The following is an 11,959-nucleotide window of genomic DNA, read 5'->3' as shown; positions in this document are numbered from 1 at the left end:
TTCAGGTTGTATCTTGGATAGAAACAGGGGCCAAGATAGGTATGCTTTGAATGGAGTAAGTTTCCTGTTTATCTAGTATTCTCTCTTCATTTGGGCTCTCTGACACAAACCTGGTCAACCAAGTAGGACGCAGAAACTGTACATTTAAGGGAACAGGATAGGCGTTATTACTCAAGAGACTGTATAATTTTAATGGAGCATTTCTGTTTATATTCTCTTAGTTAAGCAGTCATCATGTCTCTAGTTGATTGTTGTTGCTTGGTGCCATCAAGTTGATTCTGTTGTTGTTGTTGTTAAGTGCCGTCGAGTCGGTTGCGACCCATAGCGACCCTGTACAGGGTTTCCGAGGGTGTAAATCCTTACGGGAGTAGAAAGCCTCATCTTTCTCCCGCGGAGCGGCTGGTAGTTTCGAACCGCTGACCTTAAGGTTCGCAGCCCGATTCGTAACCACTACGCTACCAGAGCTCTATAAACCTTTTAATATGGTATTTAGTGTACACTAAGTGTTGAGTTTTAAATAATTGGGGTGAGGGTGGGAGAAATCCCTGAAACAATAATAGGAATAATATGCAACTTCCCACAGGGTTTTCTTGGCTGCAATCTTTACAGAAGCAGATTGCCAGGTTTTCTTCCTGCAGATCCACTACTTGGGTTTGAACCACCAACTTTTTAATTAGCCACTGAACCCTTAACAATTTCACCACCAGCACTTTTCATGACTGTTTCGTTGCTTGCTGTTGTCTTTGAGTTGGTTTCAACTCATAGCCACACTGTACACGGTTTCAATTAATATAAATTGCTTTAACCACAACTGAAGCAGACAGTTGACATTGAGACTCTGAGTAAAGTAAAAAAAAAAGTAGTTCTGGTAACAACACAGTGGTAAACATTCAAATGCTAACTGGAAGGTAGGAAGTTCAAACCCCCACCCCCACCCCTACCCCCCAGCTGCTCTTCAGAAGAAAGATTTGGTAGTCTGCTTTAATAAAGATTATATCCTTGGAAGCCCTGAGAGGCAGTTCTCTGTCCTACCATTCAAAGTTGGAATTAACTTGAGAGCAATTGGTTTTGTGGTTAAGATCTGCAACAAAAAGATTTCAGTTTCAGTTCCTTTATATACTGCTACAAAAAGTTGCTATGTAAATGAGAAAGTAATTTACTTAGTATCTTTGAGTCTCTATGTTCAAATTTGTAACTAAGAACCATGATGCTTAATTCATAGAATCATGAAAATTCAGATGCTTACCACAGGCTCTGATCCTTAAAGGATGGTTCATTTCATAAGTCTATCTACAGGCCACCACTCATGACACCTGAGGTTCAAGGGTCTGGTTGCGGTAGAGGGGACATTTTTACTGTCTTATAGGGTCTCTGAGTTGTAGTCAATTTGGTGCCATTAGATTTGGTTTCTCTTTATGTTTATGAGAGCAGCTTCTGACATCTAATATCCTGAGTTTGAATTTGGACTGTATGACAATAAATCAATGAATTTCTCTGTACCTCAGTTTCCCTTTTGTAAAATGGCTATAATGCTGCTTAATAACAATGCTATTATGCATGCTTAAATAAAGTATTGGAGTCTTGATGTGGCGCTGTAGGATAAGCACTGGACCGAAAAAGGTCGGTTTGAACAGCAAGGTTGGTGGTTCAAACTCACCAGCTGCTTCTCGGAAACACTATACAGAGTCGCCCTGGGTCAAAACCGACTCGAAGGCACTTAACAACAACAACAAAATAAAGTATTGCATGAATAAAGTGACTACACATTTTATGATATAAACACCCAATAAATGCTGGGTTTTTTTTTTTTTATAAAACCTGAAATCTTGCTGAGGAAGTTATTGCAGTTATAAGGAAAACTACAACTAGAAACCCAATTACCAGTTGGCAAAGTCAGATCTAAGCTGCCAAGTTTTCAGCCAGAAAAAAGCTCTTGCGACTGCAACAAGCTGTCTCTTTATATAAACGTCTTCAGACGACTGAGTACAAACAACAAAGACGAGTGCAGTTCATTCTATCTTGCAAAGACTTTTGAAAAGTGCAGGCTTCTAAGATGCTTGTTGGAAATAATGAGACCACCTTGAACGGATGTTACACAAAGCTCTTACTAGAACTTTCCTAACCCAAAATTTACAAGACTTCTCCAATTGGAAAACTTTGTTCTTGAGCATCTGTGAGAATGCAGATTCAGAGAAACAGGCACCAAATACAGTAATTTTGAAGTGTCATCAGGATGAATATAATATGCAGTGTCGCCAGCCCCTCACTTCCTCCCCCGGCCTCACTTCGCTCAGCTCCTGCCACGCCCCACTGCTGTTGCTGGGAACCGCTAGGCGGGTGGCTTCGCACGAGCGCCGGCAGGCGGGGGCGGCCACGCTCTGCTGCATCAGGGCACCCGGGAGTCGACTGGAGGCGATGCTAGGCAGCTAGCGCTCCACGGAACTGAGCTGCAAGCACTAGATCCGTCTAGTCTGACATCTCCAGTACTTCAGGCAAGGTCGGAACCGGGAGGATCAAAGGATGACTTAGTAACCCATAGTGGTAGCTGAACGCAGCCCAGATGTGCCAGGAGCCTCAGGTGAGTCGCTTTGACGAACTTACTTCCAACAGGTGGGTAGGGGCGTGGATTTAAAGTGACCCAGTGGATGCGCTTACAGCCTCATTTGGGCAGGGGTGCATGGCTTCCTCCTTTGCCGAGACGTGGCCGTCTCTATTTAAACCCCTGCCCCAGCCCACGCCTGTTCTGTCCTTGCCTTGTTGCCGTCCTTTATCCTAAAATGAGAGCTCTGCTGTCATGCGGGGAATGCGCCTAGGACAAATTCTTCCCCGGGAAACTTCTAGTCTTGGAAAAGGCTAAAGAGAAGATCTAAAAGTACCTCCCGTGGTGGGTGCCCAACTGGGTTGGGGCTGGCAGTGCTGACCACGAATTCCCGTGACTCCCTGGTACTTAAACTAATATCATTATTATCCTCAATCTCAGCCACGGGGTCAAAACCTGAGGAAGGATGGAGGACAACCTGGAACCTGAGTGACAGACTGTAGAAAGAGAGTGAGTTGAAGCAAAAAAAAAACAAACAAAAAAACCCTCGCCCAAAACACATTTGCGAGGAGGTAAATCAAGTCGTCGCAGGCAAAACGGGAGAAATTCCTAAGGTCATATCAGAAGGGATTGAGAACCTGTTACCACCTGCCCTGCAAAACTTTTCCTTTGGGGCTCCAGCAGGCTGGAGTGATGTTGTCCCCTTCTTTGTACTGTACTCTGTTATTTTCCCTTCCCCCAGTCTCAATTCCTTCTCTACGTCCCCCAGTAGCTCAATCCTTAGACCTCCCAGTCTGGGATTCCAGTTACAAACTTGGTGGGGAGAGGGGTGGTGCTGGAGGAGGGCTTTGGCTATTGGCCTTGTGCCCTGGGGCTGTCCTCAGCTTGGTTCACACCTGACCATTTCCTCTGCGCCCAGCCCCCTCTGGCCCACTGAGCGCTCACTGGCCCCTAGGGACCATGGGGAAGGGAGCTCATGGGGGTGGAGAGAGCAGGGGCACACTAGCCTCTGATCCCGGGTAACCCCGCGGAACCTGGGTTCCCTACCCACTTGTAACTTTGTGGTACCCTCAGGCAGCGGACACTGGGATGGAGCTGCCTCCTCGCAGCCGGGCGCCGCCAGGCTTGCCGCTAGATTGCGGCTCCCTGAGCTCCTTGGACTCCAGCGTCTTCTGCAGTGAAGGTGAAGGGGAACACCTGGCGCTCGGAGACTGCTTCACGGTCAACGTGGGTGGCAGCCGCTTTGTGTTGTCGCAACAGGCACTGTCCTGCTTCCCGCACACGCGCCTGGGCAAGCTGGCGGTGGTTGTGGCCTCTTACCGCCGCCCGGGGGCCCTCACCGCCGTGCCCAGCCCCCTAGATTTCTGCGACGACGCCAACCCAGTGGACAACGAGTACTTCTTCGATCGCAGCTCGCAGGCGTTCCGCTATGTCCTGCACTACTACCGCACGGGCCGCCTGCATGTCATGGAGCAGCTGTGCGCAATCTCCTTCCTCCAGGAGATCCAGTACTGGGGCATCGATGAGCTCAGCATCGACTCCTGCTGTAGGGACAGGTACCCACTAGGCACGCCACCGCGCGGAGAGGTTGTGGGCGCGGTGGAGGGAGGGCGGCACAGGGGAAGCTTTATAGTTTTAAACAAGCCTCTGAACCTAGGCCTACGAATAGGTGTGGCCACTTCTGGGCCAGAGAGGGAAGGAGGGGGAGTTGGAAAGCATCAAAGATAACGTTTGAGTAGAACTTTGGGGACCTTCTGGTTTCATTTTGGAGTACATGTATATATACCAAATTCATCTATACTGCGAGGATGGCACACTCTCAACAAATACTCGGTAAATGAATGAATGCACCTGTAAAGCAATGTTCCAAAACATGCTTGTATAGGGATGCAGGTTTGGGGGTAGAGAGTTATTATTTCTCAAAACTGAACTGCTAACTTTGAAAAACTTGACCCCTTAACTAAAAGTTTATGTGACATCCATGGTGATTTTGCTATTATTTTGCTATTACACTACTTCTCCAAAGTGTCTTTTCTTTCCATAAAAAGAAATTTCTTACTGCAAATATCTGTTCTTGTTACAAGAAAATGGTTAATATCATGCAGTAGTCAAAAAAAAATTTTTTTCCCTCTATTATAAATGCTTAGTAGAAAGTGTCAAGGTTTTTTCTTAGTCTAGAGCTCTCTCTCTGTCTCTTTTTAAAATAATTGTACTAAATGAGAAATGTTAAGTATTGTGAACAGGAAACAGTCTGGCTAAAATATGATTGGGTATTTTATGCATTTCACTGAAAGAAAAATCCATAAGGTTACATCTATGGTTAATTCTACTATACTTCTGTATTCTACATTTGTATGATAGATAAAAAGTTAGACTAATCACCAAATTGTCTTCTTTAAAAGATACTTCAGAAGAAAGGAGCTAAGTGAAACTTTAGACTTCAAGAAGGACACAGAAGACCAGGAGAGTCAGCATGAGAGCGAACAGGACTTCTCACAAGGACCTTGTCCTACTGTCCGCCAGAAGCTCTGGAACATCTTGGAGAAACCTGGGTCTTCCACAGCTGCACGAATCTTCGGGGTCATATCCATTGTATTTGTAGTTGTATCCATCATCAACATGGCCCTGATGTCATCTGAGTTAAGCTGGCTCGACCTGCAATTACTGGAAATCTTGGAGTACGTGTGCATTAGCTGGTTCACCGGGGAATTTGTCCTGCGCTTCCTGTGTGTGCGGGATAGGTGCTGCTTCCTGAGAAAAGTGCCCAACATCATAGACCTCCTTGCCATCTTGCCCTTCTATATCACTCTTCTGGTCGAGAGCCTGAGTGGGAGCCAGACCACCCAGGAGTTGGAAAATGTGGGACGCATTGTCCAGGTTCTGAGGCTGCTCAGGGCTCTGCGCATGCTGAAGCTTGGCAGACATTCCACAGGTATTCAAACTTCATTGATGCCTTGTATTTTGCCATTCCTTATAAGCATTAGTGTTTTGACCACATCACAAAGGAAGCAACTCTTAATTTATATTCATAATGACTAACTCCCACACCTTACCCAATCATGACCTCTGAAGAGGGGCAGGGAAGCAAAATCTTAAAGTTCTTATCACAGGTATTAAGAAAAAGGTGCTTCTTACAATAAAGCACTGGACTGCGAGGTTGGTTTGCACTACAGAGTTGGTGGTTCAAACTCACCGGCTGCTCTTTGGAAACCCTATACAGGATTGCTATGAGACAGAACAGACTTGACAGCACTTAACAACAACAACAAAGACTACATACAAGTGTGAGGAATGTTCCAGGCCTCCACATGTGCTCTATGTTACTTTATATCAGACCTTACTAAAAATAAGGTCTGCAAAGCTTGTTAAAACACAGATTCTAAGTCCCATTTCTCGAGGATTTGAATTAACCATTTGGCATTGAGTTAAAAGGCATATATTTTAACAATCTCTCTTAAGTGACTTTGTAGTAATTGGTGAACCATACTAGGATGCTTTATGAATAGAATACATATTAATACAAATAGATGATAATATAAATAAGTTAGCTAGCAATTCCTGTTTCCCATCTTTCCTAAAATACATGCCTCACTGGCCACTTCAAAAAAATGGGTGCTAGTTTTTTCTGCCTATAAATACAGGGAGACATCAATTTCAGTCATGTCCCACCCCAGTCTCTGAGGTAACAAGGACTTTTCCTCTTAGAATTTGGGTAGTGTATTTTCCTAGCCAGTCTCACGTAGCAGGGATTTGATAATGGGGTTTCCAACAACTTTTCGAAGTAACACTCTTTGTTTTCTGACACATTTAATGGGATGCTTTCTTCAAGTATTTATAAACTCTTCACAGAATTCAATTTAAAAACACCCAGTAAAGACTACATTTTTTCCCAAAAGAAAGGAAAAAAGAAAATAATAGTAATTTGCTCAATGTCACCTCTTTTCAAAGGTTTTCTTAGTTCTAAGGGAAGTAATAAGAAAGCCTTAATTTATTGAAAAGATATGAACAGCTAAATTATATAAATATTTGACAATTTTACCTTTAGCATAACATTTAACAAATAGAGACAGAGATGACATATTTCTGTATGTGTTAATTATTTTTAAAAATCTTTTTGAATCTTAACTCCATAACCCTGTACTTACATACTACTTTTCTAGGTCTCAGTTTACTCATCTGTAAAATAGCATAATAATTACATTTATTTTTTATGATTGTTTTGAGGGTGCTCTGTAGCATGCTAGAAATTCAGAACATAGATTTTGTGTTCTTTCCAAGACTGCTTAGAATATTTCATTGTGAAAACAGTTCTCCCTGACATAATCTATGATTCTTCTTATATAGTGTCACTTTATTTAAAAATTTTAATTCAATATAGATACACCAAAGTCAGTTTTCTAAAAGGTGTTCTAATATTCTTTTGAGGTTAACTCTCAAAATTAATATTCACTGATCTTTGAAAATAGCTGGCTAATAATTCAAAAATATCTGAATTCTGAAGAGCAAATTCAAACCAAGAGCACAAATAGTATTTGAATGCATTTCAAGTAGGCTCTAGTGATTGAGTAAAAGTAAAGACTGACCCTAGGAGGCCTCGCTTTCTATATCTGAGAAAATAGCATTGACATGACTTCCAAATCTGGATAAACTTTATTAGTCATTCAAATCCTAGTCTTAAAATGGGCTCCTGGTACTCCCCTTAGGGGGCTGACTTCCCTGCCTTCACAGATAGAATTGTGAAGGTTCCCTGGGGTCTGTCTTCCAGTAGCTAGGTGAATCCTCAGAACAAGCATGGAGAAATCTAGCAAATGCCTCTGAAGTGAGTGAGTTCCCTAGGTGGATCCATTGCCCTACACCTTTTTGTAGCTGAGAACTATTCTGTATTCAGGCTTATCTCCTCATGGGAAAGCAGAAATGCTCTGTACTTAAAAAGTTACTAACCTTTGCTTTTAAAATAAGAGCTAGAACTTCAGTGGTGCCATGGGAGTTCAGGAATACCTTCTCTTGAGACACCCTGAGAACCTGGAAATGTACATCTGGTGTTATGTCAACATGTCGCCAACATCTATTATGCTGGTTCTGTTTCACTTCATTCCCAGAGTATGCCATCCTTTTTGTCCTCTCGGTTTCAGACACTGAGACCCTCTGATTGTGTTAAGCTTTGTCAGAAGGGTGACACACACACACATATATACACACACACACACACAAACACACACATAATATGGTAGTCCTGGTGTGACACTGTGGGTTAATGTGCTGCAAAGTCGGCTTGAACTGTAAGATCAGTGGTTCAAGCTCATCAGCTTCTCCTCGCAAACCCTATACAGAGTTGCTATGAGTTGGAACCCACTCAACAGCAGTTAACAACAACAATATATATGTGTGTGTGTGTGTGTGTGTGTGTGTGTAGACAGAGAGAGAATACAGCGGTGGCTCCATAGAGTAAGCCATGGACTGCAAACCACCAGTCACGTCATGGGAGAAAGATTAGACTTTCTGTTCCTGCAAAGATGTACAGCCTTGGAAACCCTATACAGGGTTGCTAGGAGTAGAAACTGACTCCACAGCACTTAACAATATATATATACATCTCTATATGTGTGCACTGGTGTGCCAGTGTAGGATAAGCACCGGACTGCCAACCACAAAACTGGCAGGTCAAACTTTTCAGCTGCTACTTGGAAACCCTATATAGGATTGCTATGAGTCAGAACTGACTCAGTGGCACTTAACAACAAATATATATATATTTGAGGAATCCTGGTGTCATGCCATAGGATAAGCAGTGTACTGCTAATCCCAAGGTTGGTGGTTCATACCCACCAGCTGCTTCTCAGAAACCCTGTACAGGGTCACTATGAGTTGGAACCAACTTGATGATACCTAACTACAACTATATAGTTTTTGTCAAGTCTGTTCCAACTCATAGAGACTCCTATGTACAACAGAATGGAACATTGTCTGATACAATGCCATCCTCACACTGATTCCTATATTTGAACTCATTATCGCAGCCCCTGTATTATTTCATCTTATTAAATGTCTTCCTCTTTTTTCCTGATCCTCTATTGTACCAAGCATGATGTCTTCTCCAGGGACTGCTCCCCCTGATAGCTTGACCAAAATATCATCCCTGCTTCTAAGGAACATTCTGGCTGTACTTATTCAAAACAGATTTGTTCTTCTATCAGTTCATGGTCTATTTAATATTCTTCACCAACTCCATAATTCAAAAAGCATCAATTCTTCTTCGTTCTTCCTTAATTACTGCCTCAAATTCACATTCAAATATTGAAAATGCCATGGCTTGGGTCAGGAATATCTTTATCCTCAAAGTTGATACCTTTGTTTTTCAAGACATTAATGAGGTCTTTAGCAATAGATTTTCCCAATGCAGTATGTTTCATTATTTCAATGCTGTTTACATGGGTGTTGGCTATGGATGAAAGTAAAATGAAATCCTTGGCAGCTTCCATATTTGTCACTGTCCTCCATTTATCATGATGGTACTTATTGGTTCAGCTGTGAAGATTTTTGTTTTCTTTAGGCTGTAGTCTGTGATCTACATCAGTCCTCTTCATTTTTGGCAAACGAAGCGATGTCATCTCCATGTTGTATAGTGTTCATTGGTCTTCCTCTGATCCTGATGTCAAGTTTTTCTTCATGTGTTGTTGTTGTTATTAAGTGTTGTCCAGTCAGTTCCAATCCATTATCCCCCAGTATGTGGTTTCCAAGGAGCTGATGATGAATTTGAACTGCTGGCCTTGTGGTTAGCTGTTCAGTGCTTATACTACAGCACTTAATAAATTATTTAAGTGAATGAATGAATCTGTGTTTTTGCCTATCTTCCATCTGGCCCCATCAACTAGACTTCGAGCTTCTGAAAGACAGGGCTTAGGTAGCCTCAGAACCTAGCCCAGGGCTGGAAATATATTAAGTGTGCAATTCATGTCTATGCAGGGAAGGAGGGAAGTAGGAGGACTGCCAACAATTAACTGAAGTTGTTCTCTTATAGGTTTACGCTCACTTGGAATGACAATCACCCAGTGTTATGAAGAGGTCGGTCTACTGCTCCTATTTCTGTCTGTGGGAATTTCTATATTTTCAACTGTGGAGTATTTTGCTGAGCAAAGCATCCCTGACACAACTTTCACAAGTGTCCCTTGTGCATGGTGGTGGGCCACAACATCCATGACTACTGTGGGATATGGCGACATTAGACCAGACACGACCATGGGCAAAATTGTGGCCTTTATGTGTATATTATCAGGAATCCTTGTCTTGGCCTTGCCTATTGCTATTATTAACGACCGCTTCTCTGCTTGCTACTTCACCTTGAAACTCAAAGAAGCGGCAGTGAGACAGCGTGAAGCTCTAAAGAAGCTTACCAAGAATATAGCTACTGACTCATACATCAGTGTTAACTTGAGAGATGTCTATGCTCGCAGTATCATGGAGATGCTTCGATTAAAAGGTAGAGAAAGAGCAAGTACTAGGAGCAGTGGAGGAGATGATTTTTGGTTTTGAATTCACTTTCAATTTATTTATAGAAGCTTAGGTAGAATTAAGTCTATTGATAAAACCTTGATATGATGTCTCTATATGTTGATGTGTCTTTTTTGAGCACTGCCTGTCTTAATTTTTTGCTGTTATAGTGATTAAGGTACTAAAGCATTTCACATCCCCCATAACAACTGCAAACAAACTTCTTGTGGATGTAATTTCATCTATTTTCACATTTGATTCTGAAAAATAATCTTTTCATACAATCAAGTACAATTGGGCCAATTGTGCACATGCCTGGGTTTTCAAATATGAAATAATTATTGTAATACAGAAAAGCAAAAGGTTTTATGAACAACCAATTTTAAGTTTTTGTACTGTTAATTATTGGTAGCAAAATGCGCTGGACTGCAAAGTCCACTTTGAACCAGGAGGCCTGCGGTTTAAGTTCACCATCTGCTCCTTGGAAACCCTATACAGGGTTGCTTGCTATGGGTCGGAACCTGACTGGCCGACACTTAACAACAACAACCATGTATATGAGCTGGGCTGCTAGCCTCAAGGTCAGCATGGGAGACAGATAAAACTTTCTGCTGCTGTAAAGATTTACAGCCTTGGAAATCCTATCTAGGGTCGCTATGAGTCAGAACTGACTCGGTGACACACAACCAACCAATTATTTAAAATAAGAAATTAAACTGCATAGTCCAGAGTAAAGACGAGTGAACATTTGAGAACACACTGAAACTTTGCTATTTAGAGATATTCTTGTAGTATATCACTCATTATCTTATCAGTTAACATTTTGACTAAACCAATTAGCTTTGTACAAGGATAACCCAGATTTTATGATCACAGATTTTGTTCCTATCTTCAGCAGTGCAAATCACTGGTCATGAATAGGCTGAGTAAAAAGCTGAGAATGCCATCATCATTAGTGAAAATGGAAAGCCCCAAACTGCTAATATTGCAGTAGATGGGTGCTACACAAAGGTTTCCAAGAGTTACACATCTTCATCAAAAGGCCTAGAAGCATATTGGGCAAGTGCTCGACTGCTAACTGAAAAATTGTTGATTTAAACCCACCCAACAGATCCCTGGAAGAAAGGTCCACGTAATCTCCCATAAAGATTACTATCTAGAAAATACTGTGGCACAGGAAACCCTACTCAGTTACACGGGACTGATGTGAGTCCAAACCAAATCAGTGATACCCAACTTGTTCCTCACTGAGTGCATTATATGCAACTTATTTCTCAGTCCTCCATGGGTAGAAGGTGGTCTTTTAAATATCTGTTTATGGGTGTACTTTTACAAGTTGTCTTTAGAATCATGAAATGTATGGATAAAATACTGAACATTTTTTTGTTTTGTTTTTTTTTTAACTATTGCTGCAAATGTGGACTTTTAGATAATGAGATAATAAGTAAAGAATTCTTATTGTTAAGTGCCATCAAGTCGGTTCCAACTCAGAGCTACCCTGTGTAGGGTTTCCAAGGAATGGCTGGTGGATTTGAATCACTGACCTTGCGGTTCAAACCAACCTTGTAGTGCAGTGCTTCTCCTATGCTGCCACATCAGGACTCCAGTGAGGAAGAGATACTGAAATTATATAATAGCCTTATTTCATGAAAATGTTAGGTTGATTGACATCACTAGATGAACTTAAAAATCTTTTTAGCAACAACAAAAATATTATGGATAGCTTTCTGACTATTGAGGGTAAATACCAAATGTTCCAACTTTGCAGGCAGTTTGACAGCATTTTGACATTTCTTCATAATAATAATAAAAATCCTAGACATTCTGTTACATAATTAAGGCCAAAAGCTATAAAGCTAGTAAATAGTTTCTCATGCCCAATATTCTGGTGTGGTGCTATAGGAACAGTGCTGGACTTTGAACCACAAGGTC

General features: G+C 41.8%; 1 protein-coding gene across 1 annotated transcript; it reads left to right on the top strand.

Moving 5' to 3' along the window:
- The first annotated feature begins 3,588 nt into the window (after positions 1 to 3,588).
- Positions 3,589 to 10,140, top strand: LOC102831762 (potassium voltage-gated channel subfamily V member 1-like). Its single transcript, XM_006830656.1, has 3 exons — positions 3,589 to 4,095; positions 4,942 to 5,471; positions 9,558 to 10,140. The coding sequence occupies exons 1-3, from the start codon at positions 3,629 to 3,631 to the stop codon at positions 10,067 to 10,069; spliced, it is 1,509 nt and encodes a 502-aa protein (XP_006830719.1). The 5' UTR covers positions 3,589 to 3,628; the 3' UTR covers positions 10,070 to 10,140.
- The last annotated feature ends 1,819 nt before the right edge of the window (positions 10,141 to 11,959 follow it).

The sequence above is a fragment of the Chrysochloris asiatica genome, unplaced genomic scaffold, assembly GCF_000296735.1.
Source record: "Chrysochloris asiatica unplaced genomic scaffold, ChrAsi1.0 scaffold00001, whole genome shotgun sequence".
Classification (NCBI taxonomy): Eukaryota; Metazoa; Chordata; class Mammalia; order Afrosoricida; family Chrysochloridae; genus Chrysochloris; species Chrysochloris asiatica.
This window is presented reverse-complemented; position numbering and strand designations above follow the sequence as displayed.